The 20,200-nt window shown below is 42.6% G+C and overlaps 1 protein-coding gene across 2 annotated transcripts; it reads left to right on the forward strand.

Moving 5' to 3' along the window:
• Positions 1-1,017: 1,017 nt before the first annotated feature.
• On the forward strand, positions 1,018-14,235 carry si:ch211-51c14.1 (protein kinase C and casein kinase substrate in neurons protein 2). 2 transcript variants are annotated; one of them, XM_034540538.1, is made up of 10 exons: positions 1,018-1,264; positions 3,442-3,509; positions 7,673-7,829; positions 8,023-8,258; positions 9,105-9,260; positions 9,902-10,077; positions 11,289-11,409; positions 11,528-11,598; positions 11,725-11,804; positions 12,184-12,299. In XM_034540538.1, exons 2-10 carry the CDS (start codon positions 3,450-3,452, stop codon positions 12,291-12,293), a joined length of 1,167 nt encoding a protein of 388 aa, XP_034396429.1. In that variant the 5' UTR covers positions 1,018-1,264; positions 3,442-3,449; the 3' UTR covers positions 12,294-12,299. The 2 variants fall into 2 exon arrangements, with proteins under 2 accessions (XP_034396429.1, XP_034396430.1); XM_034540539.1 differs by lacking the exon at positions 1,018-1,264 and adding an exon at positions 1,511-1,700 and having other exon boundaries at positions 12,184-14,235.
• Positions 14,236-20,200: the final 5,965 nt, after the last annotated feature.

A 20,200-nucleotide genomic window follows, 5' to 3' on the forward strand; every position in this document is an offset into this window, starting at 1 on the left:
AATACATTTAATCAAAGTAAACATGTGTGTACTTCAGTAAAACATCTAAAGCCGTTACACTGTACATGCTGAATCTATACTGTTTAAACATTTCCTAACATCAACTTTATTCCCCTTGTTGCCTGTTATGACTATTATCATTTTATCACAGGATCTGCAGTGTTGTCATGATAGTCCTCCTTCCAGATGTGATTATAGGATGACTGTTTCATAGAGCAGGTTGTCGCGGGGCGTAAACAGTTGCAGAGTTATTTACAACGGCAAGTTCTGACAAGGCAAAGTTTGACAAGTTCAGCTTAGCATGAAGCAAGAGAGAGCACATGTGAGTGTGAACAACCCTTCTTCAGGGGTCTCTGACTTCAAAGAAGCTCTGCCACACACACACGCACACACACACACACACACACACACACACACACACACACACACCGGATGTGTCCTCCAGCTGCGGAGGCGGGCTTACTGAACTATCCCAAAGGGAGTGTCGAGGGGAGGAAGAGGGGGTATAGAGACAAGCACATGGACAGAGTTTTCCTTATCTGGTCATGAATCGTGCTTCTTTGTAAAATTGAAATACACAGTTAATAGCCCAGTTGACACATGCACACAAACGCACACACTCATACTTTAGCTGTTGACTCAGCTTTTGTGACTCACCTAGACACACACACACACACACACACACACACACACACACACCACACACACACAACACACACACACACCCACACCCACACACACACACACACACACACACACACACACATACACACACACACAACACACACACTAGCCTGCCTCAATAAGACTCCTCTGACGGAGGTGAAGCAAGTGAATGAAAGAGAAAAACAGAGACGATCTTCAACAATCTGGAGTGTAAAGAACAAGAGTTTCCTGCAGCTGTTTTGTAGAGAGAGGATAAGAGAGAGAGAGAGAGAAAGAGAGAGAGGGAGGGAGGGAGGGAGAGGGAGAGGGAGAGGGAGGGGGGTGTGAGGGAGGAAAAGGAGAGAAGAAGAAAAAAAAGCAGCCAACTCATCTGTCACAAACAGTGGGCCAAAGAAAAGGGAAGAGCAAGAGCAGCACTGTCCAGAACGAGTGGAAAATCAAAGTGGGAGAAGACGAGGAGAAGCGTAAAGAAGAAAAGACGCAGAGAGAGAAGGAGCCTCAGAGTCTGCACAAAGGTTGAACTGGAAAAAAGTTTGAAGCTGCCCAACAAAAGAAGAAAAGGGGGTTTGAAGCCGAGAGGGCCCCAACATTCACAGAGGTAAGCGACTGTTATCCTCCCGTGGCTGTAGCTGCATTTCAGAGAGATCTAAAGGAGGCACTGAGCTCCTATTTCTGCTCTGTGTTCATTTCTTACTATATATTTCCTCTATGCAATGTGTGTGTGTGTGTGTGTGTGTGGTGGGTTATGTGTGACAGATGAAACAGGGACAGGGGGAGGAGTGAGTGTGGGTGCCAGACTGGGTGCAGGATACAGGGGTGAAAGAGTTGGTTGGTTGGAAACTCCAGATGGGATCTTACAACGCAAACGACCTTCAGTGTCAGCCCGTTGTTACACAGATTTAACATGAAAAGTTAGAGTTTTAGACACTGGGAGGACTGGGACTATTGGAAACTGGGGCAACACATTTCCCGTCTGACCTGCCAAGAGATTATAAAAGGTCTGGAGGACCCATGGTGGAATTAGATCTGTGCTGGTAAGTATTATAGTAAACTCTGTGTAGACCTTATAGGACAGGGAGGTTTACGCAGATGAGCCAATCGGAAGTTCCAGTCTTAAATTTGTTTCATTTATACATTTCAGACTTATGTTATTGAGGATAGAGGGGCTCATCCCAGCCTTTCAGAGGATGTTTAAATTGATTATGAAGTTTATTAAATCCTCATATTTAAAAAGGCCTCCGGTGTTAACAAATTCATTTCAGTATATGAAGTTGCAGAGCACGCTTTCTCTTTTACAGAGACAGATCCTGATGTTTATAAAAGGGTATGTAATCATATTTGAGAGGCATGCCAATAGATCATAGTTGTAAGGGAATTGTAAGTGAATTGCTTAGAGGATAAATATACAGTTGGGGATTAAATTCCCACAGGCACTTTGGCTCGTGTCATGAGATTGGAGACATAGTAAAACCAGCAGGAATGCACCAAATGATTTGATATTAGGGAAGAGACCGCAGAGCTCCCCACCCCCACTTTCCTCTGGAAACTAAGACACAGTACCCCGAGGACAGCAAGGCAGCCGGGGGACAGGAAGTCCAGGTCAAGGGTTAAAAGGGAGGCGATCCGTTATTTTCCTGACCTCCTGCAGAACACAGGGTTGTGTAATCTACGAGACCTCAGCGGCAGAGGAACACGACAGTAAGCTGAGGAAGATCCAGGCGGGGAGAGGCCCGGCATTATGCTCCCACTGGAGCATGTGATGCCCCGTGAACAGCAGGATGTGGAGAGAAATCATTGAATCTAATTGTGAGCCATGGAGAGAGATGGCTGCAGGGAGGAAAAAACAGGCAAGACACGAAGGCTGTTTTCTGGGTGGAGTTCAGCTCCGGGTGCATCGAGCGTTTGAAACACCAGAAGGCAAAACTGCTGTGTGCTTAAATATTTAACTGGAAAAGCACCTTGTGGAACCAGACGAGCTTTAAAGTCATTCAAAGATCTCAAGTACTTCACGTAGATCATTTAATTTGGAGTCAGACATAACTTTTTACTTATTTACTTTCTAAATGAGTGGGAATGATAGGATGTGATGAACCTTTACCCCCGATTTATTTTAGGATGGCTCATGTTTAATAGGCTGGATTGCTGGGAGAATATACTCAATGCTCACTGATGCCTCAGTTTACTCTACACATCCCCCTCCAGCAGCCGCTACAGCTCTTTAATGGGCCTAGAGAGCCTCCATTAAAGGGCCGGTCATTTATCTGAAGGGATATCAAATAAATGAGACCCTCAAAAAGACATAATGCACATTAAAACAGGGATTCACAACCAGTGGTACTTGTACCCCAGGAGGCAGTTGTACCCCGTAAATGCAATTCATTTTTCATTAAAAATCAAATGACTACTATAAAAACAATTCCTATCAATGCAATTGATGATATTTGTTGGTTAAGAGAATGTGGTTTCCAAATGGATTAGTGTTCTCCCATATGGGCTTATGACTGAATTATGAAACTGTAAAAAAAATGTAAGTGGGGACATAATCATGTGAGAATACAGTCTTTAATAATAAGAGCCACATACTTTACATTCACTGGGAAACTTCTGGTGAACCGAGATTGCTCATATTATAATATGTTTTACATACATATCATGGTTGTAAACAACATTTCATAGTTGATTCAAATCCCCAAAGGCTGATAACAATCAGTGTGCAGATGAAAAAGAAGAGCGATGCCTACTCTGAACTAATCACATACTCTCTACTCTCTTTAGAGAACGGGATGTCGACACTGACTTCAGACAGCAGCGTTGGAGATGCCAGCAGTCGCAGCTTCTGGATGGTAAGAATGTGTGTGTTTTGAAATAAGAAGAAAGAAAGGAATGTACACTTTTATTGATCATTCCTCTCTGCATTGACCCCTCCTTAGTTATTAAGGAGCAGGGTTCAGTGTCTTGCTCAAGGACACTTCGACATGCAACTATGGGGAGAGTGGGGGATCGAGCCGGGGACCTTGTGGTTGCGGGACGACCGTGGCTCGCCATGAGCTACAGCTCCATCTTTGTCTCTGTGTCTTTCGGGGGCAAAGAAAAAGACGGATCCGAGGAGGCTTCCCTCCTGGTCCCTTAAGTCTTGGTGACCTTCCTTTTCAAAGCAGACGGAACAGTTTAGTCGTTCGGGGCTTCGTATCGGTGGGAACAAAGCTGTGCTTGGATTTTAAAAAGGTGACCAGTTACACTCTGATTGAAGTGCTCGGGTTAACTGTGTTCCGAGGAGAATTCGCTCATTAGGTATTTTGACTTTCTGTGTTGGCTCCACAAAGTAGTCCGTAAAGCACCGGGCTCGTTTCTCTGGGGATCCAGGACTCGTTTTTTCCATTTTCACCGCTCTCGGTGACATCATTGTGCTGCCTGGTGTGTTTATCTGCTCCACGAGGAAAAGGGCGCAGCTCCTATGTAGACATCTTTTCCCTTTCGTTTCTGATATTACATTAATTTGTCCAAAGTTACACTTACAATGACTTCCTGAAGTCTAATGAGTTTAAGGTGTGCTGGTAGGTGCACAGAGCCAGCTGTTCCAGCTGTTTCTAGTCTTATAACCGCCAGCAGCTTCACATTCACGGCACAGACATGAGAGTATAGTGTTGATCTTCTCATCTAACTCTCGCAGGAAAGCAAATTAGCATATTTCCCAAACTGTCAAACTAGTCCTTTAAAAGTCTCAATCATGTTGCTTAAAATTGCCAGAACTCCCAGAACGTGAAACCAGAACCAAGTTCAGACCCCGGGTGCAGAATCTCATTGACAGGATATTGTTCATAAAAGATGTGTTGCTTTCATTCACAGTTCTCACTTCAAAAACAATGAAGAAAAAGAATGACATTAATTAGTTTCAAAGAAACGAGTGACGCCTGAACTCTATCACACTGGACCATTTCATTGAGAATTGTTCACATGATAACATGTGAGGAATTACACTCACAGTGAACTTGTTTATACTTTTATTTGAGCATAATCTTGAGAAATATCTCACTCTTTGTGCAAATTGCTTACGATTTCTTCACTCAAATTCAGCACCAGAAATACACATCAAACTCTTGTACCTTTCTCTATATGAACCGCTTCGCACTCTGTTTACGAGACACAGCCCGGCTTTGCCTCCATGTTTTTAAAGCTGTAAACACTTCCAGCATTCAAAGTGGCCGACTATCTAATTTGCGCGTGCTACCGCTTTAAAACCGTCTTTGTCTCCCGTCGGCCTCGATGTGCTGCCCCTCTTTCATCTCTTCCCTCCTGTAATTTTGGCAGCCGCCTGTTGTGTCGGATGCGCTTGCAGGCCGGTTCTCGTACCGCGTCGTCCTGCAGACGCGCTCGAGGGCTGTCTGTCATGACACTGCAGACATAAGCTCTGTTGTTTTCACCACCACTTTCAGATATGTTTGCGATCGTCGTGCATTCTGTACAAGTGTACTATGCTAATAGATGCCTGCAGCTGTGATATCACTCCTGTCCTCTTCACTCATTAAGATGATGCATCTCTCTTCACACATCCCTTTGCTGTTTTCAAGTCAAATGAAATCTGCAACAGACTGTACATGTTTGACTGGACTGATTAGCCTTGTTATTCTTTTATGACAAAAATGTATATCTGAATACAGAAGCTGGTATGAATATAGTTCACTTCTACTCTTCTACTTCCACTAATATTACTGCTAAGCCAACGACTGCAACTGCAACTTGTACTACTTCTGTAGGCCTACTATGAATAACTACTGCTAGTACTGCGACTATTAGCATCTCTGTAACTGCTAACATTACTTCTGCTCGTGGTCCTATATGGTCTTGATATGATTGGTTATAGACATGAAATGTGATTTTCTTCAATCCAGTCCTGAGGCCATTTTCTCAGATACTGCGTTTTATTGCTCTAGTAGCGGATTTGCATCGGCCTCCGAGATTGGCCATCTGGGTCTCTGCAGCGTTACCGTTGGCCTCAAACTGGATTCCTCAGCTGTTTCTATTTAATTTTCAGACGAGTGAGGAGAGTCAGTGCGAACCACAATGGGCAGAAAGAAAGAAAGAAAGAGAGAGAGAGAGAGAGACAGCGGGGCACTAATGAGAAGAACTCTGATTGATTCTCATTAAGGCAAAAGGAAACTAGTGTTTCCTTCAAATCATTAAGTCTCCAAGTCTTTGAAGGCTGTTAGTATGAAAATTAATCACCTTTACAGTTGTTGAGGCATGTTTTAACACATTCTGACAACCAGGTGACTGTTGAATCTAAAATATTAAAGCAAAAGTATATCCCTGAAAGTGTGAAAGGACAGAAGAATTGTTTATACATATCACATGCACAAAACACAAATAGCTCAATTAAAAAATGTAATTTTAAATTTAACTAAGAAATAAGAACACTCTTTATATTCTACTGGAGTGTTTTTAGTATATACTATATATATGTATGCAGACAGTTTTAAGACAGAAATACACCCGACAAGTGAAAATGATCAGCTGTGAGAAACGCGCACTCACTTTTATCTCCGTCATACTTATACATGTTCTTTTTATGGTATTTGCAATAAGGGCATTGCCTCAGATGATTTGACACAACATGACAGCATATATGGTGTCGAGAAACCTTCAAGCAGCTGTCTCAAAGTGTCAGTGAAGAACAGATATAGGCCGACAGAAAGGGAGAAAGAGAGGAGTGAGTGCTGAGAAGGAGCTCACGGCAGCTGCCAGGAAAATTGCAGAGAGATTTCCAAATACCACATCTACAAACAACACATTTGCTCCAGATATGTTATTACACTCGGGGCCTCGCATCCACTGCCCTCTTGTCTTCCCTCTCCGTCTGTCTTTTTATGGCAAGGCCTCGTCCACGTGTCCGCTGACCACACCCTGCGCGGCTGCCGCCATTAGATGTTACCAGGGGAAACCTAATGCCAGTAAAGTGCCACTTGTTGCACGTGGAGCTTGGCCTCAGGCGGCTGCAGCTCTGTCACAGCTGTGAAAGGAGATGCGCACGCAAGCTGGTTCTTGTTATGAGCGCGTGATACGGACCAATATACGGACTGTTCAATGTCAAACTGGTGTAACTAATTACATTAATAATGTCTGCATACCATTTAGCTCTGCCGGTTCAAAGATTTTTGCACGCTGGTTAACTGGCACGGTGACTGGGAGACCTAAATGGAACCGAGCAATGATTAAAGGGATTAGATGTTTCAGGAAATACTCTGATTCACTTTCTTGCTGAGAGTCAGATGAGAAGCTCAATATCATTCTCACGTCTGAATAGTAAATACGTAGCTGGATCCAGCCGCCTGTCAGCAGAGTGGTGTCAAGCTTCCCATTTAAGTCTTGGCAAGAGTGTAAAAGTGCTTCTTCCTAAAGTGTTAAACCATTCCTTTGAATGTTATCAATCACATAAGCACAGCAGCACTTTATTTATTTGACAGGTGCTACATAAATAAAGTTTAATTACTGGAGGGCGCAGTAGTGCTGCTTTTAGCTATTAGTGAAAATAATATAATATATATATAATAATAATAGCCACCCAGGTTGTAATGCTTGGAGCAGTAGTGGCAGTTGTAGATGTAGTAGTAGGCTAGTATATGTAGTACTAGTTTTAATATATTGATAATAATCTCCTTAATAGAAGTAACAGCAGTAATGGTATAAGTATTGTCACTTTAAGCACCAGTAGAAGTAATAGTGGTAGTAAAAGTTGTACACTACTTTGTCTAAATCTGTTTATTATCATGCTGTTGCCACTCTGCCAGGATTAAAATGTAAGCAGATGAACATTTTTAACCTGGCATTCAAGCGGTGAAGCCAAAAAGAAAATAAACTGAAAGGTTGCGTCGTGAATACCCGGAAAAATATCATCTCCACTGATTATGTTATCGGGTTTTAATATCAGAGATTAAAACACTTTGTCCATTAACCCTCTTGTTTATTTTGTGTGAACGGTAGATCTCCCTCTCTCTTTGTGTCCTGGCAGCCTGGGAACTACCATCCCACTGTGAAGCGAACAGAAGACGCCTTCCAGGCCTGCAATGACATCGTGGCGTGTTTCCAAGAGAGAGCTCGTGTGGAGAGGCAGTACGCCCAGCAGCTCAGTGAGTGGAGCAACAAGTGGAAGCCAGTCGTGGACTCCAGTAAGTACTGCTGGTTTATTCGACAGCATTTTACTACGACGACTGTCTCCTTTTTTTTGTGATAAGAGATGGTTGATATTCAAGTTAAAATGTTGTGCTTCATCTAAATAGTCGCCGGTTAGTAGAATTATTTCTGAAGCACAAAGAACATTTCACATTTCAACATTTGAGTTTCTTTGCTCTCTTGCCTCAGGTCCGCTGTACGGCTCAATCCTGAAGGCGTGGCAGTGTTTTCTGTCCACGGCGGACCGGCTGGCCTCCTTGCACGCCTCCATCTGTCGCTCCCTGGTGGCAGAGGATGGAGACCGGGTCAGGACCTGGCAGAAGGACACCTTCCACAAGAAGTTGTTCGGAGGCTTCAAGGAGTCCCAGGACATTGAGACGGGCTTCACACGTGCTCAGAAGCCGTGGGCCAAACGACTTAAAAAGGTCTGCAGGTTTTCGGATTCAAAAGCCAGTTTTGGTGTTCAACTGATGATTTAAAGCTCGAGTCTGAGACTGATATAAAATAGAGGAAGCTGGGCTACACATCTTCTTTAAAGATGCAAAGGGCCTGATGAACCCACATAGAACCTAAGTCCAACGGTCTTGGACAACACACTGTAAATCACTTGTCCCGTGACGTCTTAGAGAAACAGTTGTTTTCATGGTTCCCCCCTTCCCTAGGTTAGCATTATGTAATTTAAACAGAAGTAATTCAATTTAATTTCAATTCAATTCAATTCAATTAAGCACTGTTAAAATCAAAGAAAACTATTTAATGGATAATTTGAATGTGAATTACATTAATGTGTGTGCAAAGTTGCAGCAGCAAAACCTAAGAATACTTAAATCCCCTGAAAGCTTGGGTTTAAATCCTTTTTTCTTAAGCATTAAATATTCAATACTAAATACAATGAAATAAAATCTGTAGTTACACATTCTGTGCTTTTCTGTGATTTGAGAGCAGCTCAAATAACATCCATTCAATGCAGAATTACACATTTTCATCAACGATGTACACAAACTTTGAGGGAATCAATACTTCGCAAAATGCGATTTCACAAATGGATACTCATTAAGTAAAAGGCCTCAATTCAAGGTTCATTTTTGGACCACCGGGACCTAATGCACCACAATGTTCTTCTAGGAATGAGCACGGCTTTCAAAGCCAGGCGCATCTTAATTTTCTAAATGATCCTCGCACGTTGCGGACACACACATTTCCTCTGTGAACAACTTGACCTCATCCATTGACAACGGTAGATTATGCGTTACGTTGTGGTTCCTCCACAGCTGGATAAAGTCAGGAGAGCGTACCACAAAGTGAGCCGCAAGGAGCAGGCGGCCCGGGAGCGAGACGTATACGCTGAGGGAAACCCGGACGTCGCCATCGACAAACAGAAGAAGATCCAAGAGGAGAGAGAACTGGCTCAACAGGAGGCCGAGAAGGTGAGCGACATGTTTCCTCTCGTCCTGGTTCTCATTGAGATTTGATGATTTTTGACTGCGTCTGTCGATCCGTCTCCTTCTGTTCCAGATCAATTGACAGTTAGTGATTACAAGCACTCTGCGGAGTCTTTGACCCCTAGTGGTTCTATCAAGCAGTGTATTCGTGAGGTGTTGCGTCTCGTGCACACACACACACACACAAGCTCGTGACGATGCAGCACACGCAGTCTGTTTGAGGTTTTCAACCCAAACGACAGCAAAACAATTTTTTGCAGTGAGTCACTGGTCCATCAAAATAAAATAAGAACAAGAAAAACGTCCACCATTCAACGTATCCGTGGTTTGTAGAAATGTACAATACTAACACTTTTTCCTGGTGACTGGGCTCGCTCACAGATCGACAGTCGTTGGCGCTGAGAAACCTTGAAATTTCGCGCCAAAAAAAGGCGTGAAAGAACAAAAATTGTTTTGTTCAAGAAATTTTTTCTGATTTAGTTGTCAATTTAGTTTTAGTTTACCCTTTGTCTAGGGAATTAGAGTTAGGATAGGGTCGGGTAACCTACACCTTTGTGTGACTGTCTATGAATGTAAAGCCAGTGACACCCCTGAGAAGTGTGTGAAAGCGTGTCCTAAATGTTCAGGTTCGTGGCCGCTATGAAAAAGTCCTGGAGGAGGTGAACCGCTACGCTCCACGCTACATGGAAGAGATGGAGTCCATTTTTGACCAATCGCAGGACGAGGAGCGAAAGAGGATCGTCTTCCTCAAACAGGCCTTTTTCTCCATCCACAAGCACCTGGACATTACCAACAATGAGAGGTGGACAACTATGTTTTGTGTGTGTGCTGGTTGTCAGGTGGCTGTTAGTTGCTGTCTCTGCGGACTAGACAAAGATAAATGTGTGGAAACAGGTGTGTCTTTAGAGATAAGTATGTAACGATCAATAATTTGACTTAATTTAGCTCTAATCAAAAGCTGTTGGGCAACAAATGGCACAACTCAGTGACTCACTTCTAATCTATTAAAGGAAATAATAGCAATGAAAGCATTTTAATTACTTTATAAAAACCTGCAGGGCCCACAGGGGGGATATAGGGTAGATGATAGAAATGCTATACTCTATTAATTTTTGGGTAACACTTTAATTAAAATGCACTGGATGACAGTGCAAGTAGATGATGTGTCAATTAGAGATTTTAAATTAACTTTAGTTACTGTATAAGCATCAGAGGAACATCAGCAGGTTAAATTCAAACGAATACCACCACGTCATCCATAAAGTATTCATCCTCCTGTATTCCTGTAGGTTATGATTATGCAATGCTCAGTTTACGATGCATTGTAAAGCCTTATAAGAAATAATTCAGGTAAAGCGTCACACTATTTATTTCTAAGGCCGATTAGCTAATATTTCAATCCAGAAAAACAACAACATGAAAAGAAAACATTTAAACTGACCATTTGTTAAACTGTTTTGCAGCTTTGGCTCTTTTTGGCTCAGTTAAACCTGTGTTTCACCAGTCAACATTAATAATCTCTCAGTAGGCTTTTAGGGAAGTGTGGCCATTATTATTTAAACTAAATTAAGCTAATGATGCATGTTTATTCTGAATTTATTATAACAAAATTACTAAAAACTGCATGTAAAAAATCTCTTAAAATGTAAGATGAAGTGTGTGTTGAGGCATAAGAGCGTAAATAAAAGTAATTCAAGTGTAAGCGTTGAAAGCATTGTAAATATTAGTTTCAAGTTTAAGCTATGTGGGCAGTTGTTTGTTTGCAAATGCTAGAAGAACTGTAGCTGAGAAGAGCTGAAAAAAGATGAAAAGCAGCTGAAAGATGTCGAAGCAATAAAAACAGTTGAAATGGCATTTAAAGTAAAAGCAATTTAATTTCCATTTAAAGAGTACAATTTCAGCAGCAGAGATAGTGGAAGTGTTTGCACAGTAAATAATTCAAATGTCAAATGCTATTTCAGGAGTGATAGCTGTATATATATATATATTATTTACTCTCTACCCCTCCTTTAGTGTGAGGGCCGAGTACAATGAGCTCCACAACACATTGATGGCCATCGATGAGCATGAGGACCTTCGCTGGTGGAAAAATACCAATGGGCCCGGCATGCCCACCGACTGGCCTCACTTCCAGGTATTTCAGTTTTTACCTCTCCATTCAATTTTATTACTAAAATGGTTCGTTGTGAAGTTCACTTGTTAATATTCAGTTTTTTGGTCTAAAGTTAAGTGTTGAGTGATCATTTTTTAAGGAATGGATGCCCGAAAAGAAAACAAAAAAAGGGAAGAAAGAAGTCGAAAAGAAAGGAACAATAGAGAGGAGGTGAGTATTTATGATTTATTTAACGAAAATGTTCTATAAAAGTTTGAGTTTTTACAATATTCTGATGCTGTGGAGCGGATCAGACATCTCTTCTTTGTGTCTCTCTGTGCCTTTCTCTTCTTGCAGTGTGATTATTGGAGGAGTGAGAGTGAGAGCTATGTATGATTATGTCGGCATGGAGACAGATGAGCTGTCATTTAAAGCAGGTAAACAAACACGCACCTTCAGAACTGCACTCTTTAACACTTGTAATGGACAAATTAATGGACATTGTCGAGGAGTTGATCTGCAGAAAATTTGATAATCCAATATTTTGTCATTAGTCATTTAATTAAGTATTAAGTGTATTTTTTTAAAATATATATATATATATATATATAAATATATATATATATATATATGTATATATATATATATAATTGTATTTGTTTCTATGATGGTATTTTGAATTTCTTTGGGTTTGGACAAGCAATCTGAAGACGTCAGCTTTAGCACTGGAAAACTGAAACAATTAATCGATTTATCAATAAAAAAAAGTTGTTAGTTACAATCCTATTTTTTGTTTGTTTTTTTGTCTCCCTTCAGCTGAGGAGTTTTTGAAGATAGAGGACGAGGACGATCAGGGCTGGTGTCGGGGGATGAAGGACGACGGGTGTGAGGGGCTTTACCCCGCCAACTACGTGGAGGTGGTGTAGTTCAGGCGTCTAGACCACATGCTGAGTTTCACTGTGGAAACCACAACCTGGTTTAACGTCTAAACGTCAGAAACATAAAGTCAATGCTGGAAAGAGAAACACCAAGTAGCTGTTAGCCAAATAGCTGGTCTGTGATGAGAGTATGATCACACTTAAAGATGATATTTTAGCATACAGAGATGTTTAAAAAACTATCCAGGTTGTGTAATCTCTTGAAGGATTTTGAGAAATGTTTTAATATATACAGTATGCATAGATCACTTGTACTAAAGCCATATAATAAGCAATGCTTTAATATAAAATAAAGTGCTCTTAAGGTATATATGTAGTTATTTGGTGCTGACATTGCTTTACTGGACTGCTATTGTCCTGGATCTATTTTTATTTCTTCACAACCTCAACACATTGCTATTAAAATGCTCACAAAGCCTCTCAACATATGAAGAAAGTAACTCGAATACTGTGATTCTAATTAACCTAAAAGCCCACGTGGAGTTAGCTCGGTAGAAGAAGATAACCACAAGGCCTGTATTTCTCTTCGGTACAGGAACGGTTTGACATTTTTAGGAATATGGTTTGCTCAAATAAAAAACACAATGAGATGGGAAGATTTATTTTATTGTCCTCTCTGTGTGTGTCAGGTGTAGGGGGGAACACACATTCCAGAAACTATATCATGTTTACATAAAGTGGCAATAATCAATATATCGGCAACTTGTATTATGACACTTGTGTGAAACGTTTGACATGTGACGAGCCCGTAGAACAATATCCCCCAGCTATGCAGTTCGCTCTACGGATAAGAGGCCAAAAGATAACTGCAGTGTCAAGCCTTACTCGTCATTATTAAATTACTTGCGTAGTGTAAAGCACGAGAAAGTCCGTAAGGTTTTTAGACCGTTTTTTGTTTCCTCTGAGAAACAATGTTGACTTATTCCACCTTAGTTTTGTAAGGTTATTTTCTAAATACATTTTTTTTTCCAAAGCACAATCTTTTCCTAACGCTAACCAAGTAGTTTTGTTGCATGAAAACTAAGTAAACCTAAGTTTGATATTTGTAAAAGAGCCTGTATGCATGTGATGAGCGTATATTGACACGCTGTCCCCGACACATACAACGCTTCAGGTAGAGCGTCACAGTTTAAAGCGGAGTTGGGAGTGAGAATGTGCTGTTCTTGGATATCTCTGCTCATTGTTTTGGATTTCTGGCCCGCCACCTTTGTGGTTGAGCCTCACTGCTCTTATCAGTGTTGTGTTCAGCCCCAGCAGGCAGCTGTTCTCGACAGCTCTGCATACTTTGGGATGGATAAGGCTCAGAAAGAAGAGTGGGGTTGCACCATTACTTGCAGAGTGGGTGGTTCAATCCCACACTGAATCTCAAAATTGCTACTGATAGTCAGACCACATGCCTTGCATGGCATCTCCACCACCATCAAGTTGTGTGAATGAGAGGCACACTTTAAAGCATTTTGCCCATTACAGTAGAAAGGTGCGATATAAGTGCAGTCCATTTATCTTTTTTGTGTCAGGCGAAGAGTTTCGAACGTCTTATGGTCAAAATCATTTTCATTTTAGGATCATCTAAGCATTGAGAGGTCTATTCATGAACCATACATAAAGCTATTTCTGCACAGAAGGTGTAGAAATATTGCTCTTCTTCATCACCATCTCAGTTTGACACCAAACATTCATATTTCGTAGCATGTCAGACTGTTCCATTAAAATAAGTATTGAGGAAGAAATAGTTTTCCTATCTGTATTCATCTGTTGATATTGTGGTATGTGTGTATTATCATGGAGGGCATCTTTACCAAAGTAAGGACGCTGCTGGGGTTGTGTTCCCCTTCGTCCTTCGCCTTCTTCAGTACCTGTGTATGTTCCGTGTGTCTTGTAAAAGCTATGCATTTGCAATTGTCTTTTGGAAATAAAATTTTAAACTTTCAACAAACAAAGCCAGTATAATTAAATTTAGCAGGGAAATAATGATGTGTGTGTGTGTGTGGGGGGGGGGGGGGGGGGGGGGGGGGGGGGGGGGGGGGGGGGGGGGGGGGGGGGGGGGGGGGGGGGGGGGGGGGGGAAACATTGTTTCTCAGAGGAAACAGATTGCTGTAGTATATGTGGTGTTGTTTAGTGAATCACTATGCAATCATCCTCTGGTGTCCTGAAGTCCGGCCTGCGGGTGCTATTACAAGTCCAGAGCTGACAGCTGTCCACACACACAACACACACACAAACGCACACACACACACACACACACACACACACACACACACACAACACACACACACACACAAACACACACACACACACACACACACTTTTAAGCCTTCGTGCCTGTGTCAAGAGAACTGTGTCCAGGTCAAACGCTTCTCTTTATCTTGATGATGCACCACAGAGTCAGATGCAGGCTGACATCAACACATGGCCATCAGCCAAGCAAATGCACACACACACACACACACACAAACAACACACACACACACCACACACACACACCCTCAGAGTATTGCAGACAAGCAGACAGGAAGATGTCTTTTTCCACAGGATTAATGGAATTAATGATGTCAACCTGGAAGGAATTTCCTCACCTGATGATGGATTTCTTGCTTGGAGCAGATGTAGATTGATCTTTTTTTTTTCTCTGACACCCTTCTCTCTGCTGTCTGTAACATTTCAGTGCTCAAAAGATGGAGAATACAAAGTATAGTGACATCAATGCTTTAATCTACGTGTATGGTGGGGATTCAGAGATGTTTACGGGAAAGCTCTGTAAAGCCAAAAGGAGCTGCATTTTGAGGTGATCATTCTTTGTTAATGAGAAACCACTTTCACATTGTCACATTTTCGTTTTCATTTGTCATTGTTTATTGTAGAAAAAAATATCAATTAAAAAAATCCAATATCATTATAAATGATCATTACAACTTTATAGCCTCTTAAAAAGAACAGACATGGTGTTCTTCATTGATCTCAGTTAGACACGGCGAGGAAAGAACAGGCGGCTTCGCCCAAAACAATTCATCAAAAAGAAGTTCACCAATGACTAAACCCCTCATGACACCTAAAAATACACTTTAGCGAGAGAAGTGGCACAAAGGCCACAGGCAGTGGTAGACTGGCAAGTGGGAAAAAGTCACTTTGTCATCCTTTGTCTTGTTTGCCACAAGACGAGGAGTTCATTTATGGGCAATGACAAAACAAGTCCATGACCTGAGAGCTGTTTTCCGCAGCGCACTGTTCTGCCAGCTCTGGTACGGAGTAGATTGTATTTTGTGTTGGCTTTGGTCCACCGACCCTTAAAGATACAGGTTATTATCTGTAAACACACTGCCAATCCGGAGTAGTCATCTTCAGAGAGAATTCATTTGCTGGTGGGAGTTGAGCCTTTTCGTGATGAAACTGACCCCTCGTTCATGCTTCGACTTAATGTGAAAATGATGTAAACAACACACGATGATAAAGTGTGTGAAAGTTCGGAGCTCTCTCTAGACATAACACAGAGGGTTGTAATTGGTGCAGAAATGGGATCTGCATCCAGGGCTCAATGTCCTTTTGTGTACCATTAGAGAAAAGGAGTATGTCGCTTCTATGCTTCAGTCGTTTCACAAGAAAACGAAGAAAGGATGAAAGCACTGGAGAGAAGGAGACTTTCAACAATGTCCTCAAGTGTCCAACTGCCTTTACATCCATTTTGGACTTTTCCTCTTTATATACTTTTCAGAGTAAATTGGTCGCATCTCACCAATCTCTGAACTCTGCTCATTTACATTCATTAGCTCGAGCTCATTTATACTGTAGGTGCAATGTAAACACCACCATTAACAGACGCTGGTTTATTAGAGCAATAATGAGTGGAAACGGCTCATTTGCATGCTAATAGCCTCATGATATTCAATTTGATGCCACCGAGGCTTTCAAATACCAACTGCTCAACAGTTTTTAGCTATTGCTCTCAGTGAGTCAACATGTGGACACACCACTGTCACCCCTTAAACCTGGCCTTAGTTAGTCTACTTAAGACTTCCTCATTGCTAATGAACACACACAAAATCACTGTTTATGATCTGTACGCAAATGCAATGGTCACCACATCCGAGTACAGAAGACAAGGAGCTTGATGTTATCCTATTGTCCAGCAGAGGGAGCTAAAATATCAACAGCGGATCCCTCATCAGGCCTGTCTTGAGGAGAAAAATGCACGCTGGGGTGGCAGCATAATGGAAAATGTCTTTATTCCCTCATCTCTCATACGGTGACAGGCAGAACTTTAGGTTGCCATGGAGAGCTGCTTTGAAAACGGGGCCATAATTAACAGAGCCACAGGACTCAGGGTTCAATGACACATTACATTTCAGGAAGTTAATGAGGAAATCACAAAGCTCCTCGAAGGCAAACGACTCTGTGTGTGCATAATGTGTACATATGACAAATGTTTGAGTCACATTATGGGGTGAATATTACTGTACACCGCTGCAATGACGTTTCTGCAGGGCTAATGACAGCTTGTGGTCTGTCCTGTGCAGTCAAGGACTGGATGTGTGTGTCTGTGTTTTTGAGACTGGATGTGTGTAGAGAATGTGTGTGCGTGTGTGTATTGGTTGTGTGACTGTGTTGAGGGAATGACTAACCTCTTTGTCAGGGAGACACAAAACATATGACCATTTTCTCAGTTGTCACACACATACTGTATACTCTCCAGCTCCTTGCTCCAGATGCACTTTGGCATATCTCTCTCTCTCTCTCTGTCTCTCTCTTGCTCTCCCCCTCCTCAAATCTTTCTCTCAGTCTTTCCCTTTGCTCTCCTTAAGCTTCAGCTGCCCTTGGAGGCTTTGGTCGCAGCTCAGGGCCAACAGTGGGCCTGCTCGGGGGTTACAGAGTTGCTAAGCACACATGAAAAGTCACCCGACCACCTGTAGCCTGCCAAGAGAACTTAAGCACAAACCAAACAGTCTCACACGATTGATCTCAAGGATGTCTGTAAATACCAATCTCTTGTTTAAATAAACAATAAGCCCCCCCCCCCCCCCCCCCTGGAAATGGAGAGGCAAGACGCGGTTAGAATGCCAAAGGTGCAAGGAGTCACACGCGAAGAGCAGTGTTCAGTGAGGAAGCAGACTTTAGGCCAGAGGGACAGCCCTCATGCCCAGCCTGCAGGACAGACTCACTCTGCAGCAGGCAACAGGGTCAACCAAAGAGAGAGGCAAGAATGCCTCTTGGCCTCTGAATATAGGCCTTTAATTAAGCATGCGTCTCATTTTTTATCTGGCCAAATCTGAAAATGGTTATTCTCTCGCATTTCAATTAGCCTAATTAAATAGAGGGCAGCGGGCTACTCAGAAGAATGGCGAGCGCAACGCCACAGTGTGCATTTGCAGGTGTGTGTGTGTGTGCGCGCGCGTGTGTGTGTGTGTGTGTGTGTGTGAGTGAGAGAGAGGAGAGACTCTCGAAGGGGTTCAGCTGGAACACTGCATCAGCAGTCAGAGAATGAGAAATTAACCATTTGCTTTCTCCTCTCCACAGCCTGAAGCATATGCACAATCTGGTCAGCGTACTGGCTGCCCGAGAAGAGCAGCATCACCAAGCGTCACCATCAATATCATCAATCATTCATATCACTGGTTCGGTGGTCTGAGTTCAGTTATTCGGTTATACTACTGACCAAAGGTTATCTTTAAGGTTATGCTTATCTAGAGACAGTTGTGTCATCAGTTCATGTTTTCATTTTTTATTGTACGGATGTGAAGGAGATGCTGGCAGTGAAAGAGTTAAGCGCAAGTTCATCATCGGTTGACAGTGAGAGCCAGATGGTCATGGAGAGCACTTACAGTGAGATGGGCCTACACAGCTCCCCCTGCTGGAACCCACACACACACACACGCATGCGCGCGCGCACACACACACACACATACACACACACAGACGCACATCTCTGGCAGATAACGGCGGCTGTGATTCCCAGGTTATTTACCCATCTATCTCCCCTCCCTCCCTCAACTCGTTCCCCCTTCTCTCACTTCCTCGCTCCTCCTCTTTCCATTTCCCTCGGTCTCAGTCTGATGGCCAGAGTTAATTGGCTGCTGTCTAATTGCTGCTCATTAGCCTGAGTAACCAAACATGTGAGACGTGGCAAACACAACCTTCCTCCGGCTCTCGCTCTGTGCTGTGTTTTGTTTTTGTAATTCCTCGTCATCCCCCCAACCCCTCCTGTGGCACTACATGCCTTTGTTTGTCGCTTAATCTTTCCTTTTGTCGCTTCACTCACCCTGAACTGGAAAACATTTGAAAGACAGAGGTGAATATGTTCAATGCCAAACCCAATAAACACATCATCTTCCCATTATACGATGGCGTGGTACAAACAAGCATCTTTGAAACTCAACAGACATTCCCTTTTCATGTTGCACCCATGTCGTACCTACACACACGGGACCCAGGACATGGATTTTTTTTTTTACACACAGCTTATGAATCCTCATAATGTACAAACACTCACCCACATGTGGAGACACACATCTGAAAGGCCAGCCTCCTCACCCACACCCGTTGGCATTTGGCATGTTCTCTATATTTGGGTAGTGCCCCTCCCATAAGCCAAGCCTCCTCAGCTCCCCTCCCTATTTAATGTTAGAAAAACCTCAGAGGTTTAATTCCTATCTCCAGGCAAAGTGCTTTGCTGGCATAGCAGCCAAATCCATACACAAGGAGTGCATCAAGCTTTAAAGTGGACATCTCAACAGCGGAGCAGTTTAGTCAGAGTGACGTGAAATATAAACCATAGTGTGTTACCGTAGGAGAAGATACAAAAGAACCAGAATTGTCTCTGGCTGCTGCTTTCCTCGGGGAAAGTGGAGGACTGTGGTTAAAAACACTGGAAACGGGGAGGAGAATTACACAACATTTGTAAATGTACTCACACACACACACACACTCGCAAACTTTGTGATATGCCAAGAAAATTATTTACTACTCAGGAGCAGGCCCTACATGATTAGATTAGTCTCCTGGCTCTGTGGCTCCTGTAGCGCCAAGAGACAGGATGTGATGGGACTAACGTTAGAGATGCAGCGCGAAGAAAGGATTGAACAGTAAATATTAAGTAAAAAAAGAAAGAAAGACAGAAAAAAGTCTACGTCTAGAAATATCACCCGGATCAGCTTCACCAACCCCCACCAGACTAGTGAAGTCAGACCCCTCGCTCCCACCATACAGCCCCCAAATATTCACAACTGAGACCAAAGTATATATTGTCCAGTAAGAGAATCAGAGACATTTAGGGATCTCGCGAGAGGTCGCCTATACAGACACAGTTAGTGACAAGCTGGTTATTGACGGCTTAGTAGGGGAAAAATCCCTGTGGGCTCATTGCTTGGAGCGACAGCTTTCATATCAGGCAAGTATTCCATTGATATCATACAAAATGATTTAACGCTGGAATAAATGCAACGAATACGGGTAGGCCTACCACGTGCAAAAGAATAGTCAAATTGTAGAAATTCTTAAAATTACAGCATAAAAGGTAAAGAGAGTTTTTATTCAAGATTTTCAGCTCCCTTCAGAAGCTCCTTGAGGCCATTCCAACAGTTTTAGGGCGTTCAGTGCTGCCTCACCAACTGTTCTTCTTGGATGCACAATTCAACAATGCATAGCCTCTCTCTTTCGCCATCACACAAAAACACCCGGTGCTCAGAAATCCTGTTGTAAAAATCGCTGGACAACTGATTTTGACATTTCTCAGAAATAGCACACTGCCTCAGACCGCGGCGTGCACCCTTCACCTCAGAAGTAGCAGATTGTGTAAGACTCCTCTTAAAGCCTCAGCCACTGTGTCCTGCCACGAGGGTTCACCAGATACATTTGAGGTTCCTGACCTTAGCACATACTGCATAAGGGCCTGTCCAAACAGCCTG

This window comes from Cyclopterus lumpus, chromosome 8 (genome assembly GCF_009769545.1).
Source record: "Cyclopterus lumpus isolate fCycLum1 chromosome 8, fCycLum1.pri, whole genome shotgun sequence".
Lineage (NCBI taxonomy): Eukaryota > Metazoa > Chordata > Actinopteri > Perciformes > Cyclopteridae > Cyclopterus > Cyclopterus lumpus.

Bases quoted from the DNA above. Each gene is read 5' to 3' on its own strand.
- si:ch211-51c14.1 (XM_034540538.1), top strand. From the start codon at position 3,450: ATGTCGACACTGACTTCAGACAGCAGCGTTGGAGATGCCAGCAGTCGC. The intron at 9,261-9,901 runs GTGAGCGACATG...CTAAATGTTCAG, and splicing joins CTCAACAGGAGGCCGAGAAG to GTTCGTGGCCGCTATGAAAA. The intron at 10,078-11,288 runs GTGGACAACTAT...CCCCTCCTTTAG, and splicing joins GACATTACCAACAATGAGAG to TGTGAGGGCCGAGTACAATG.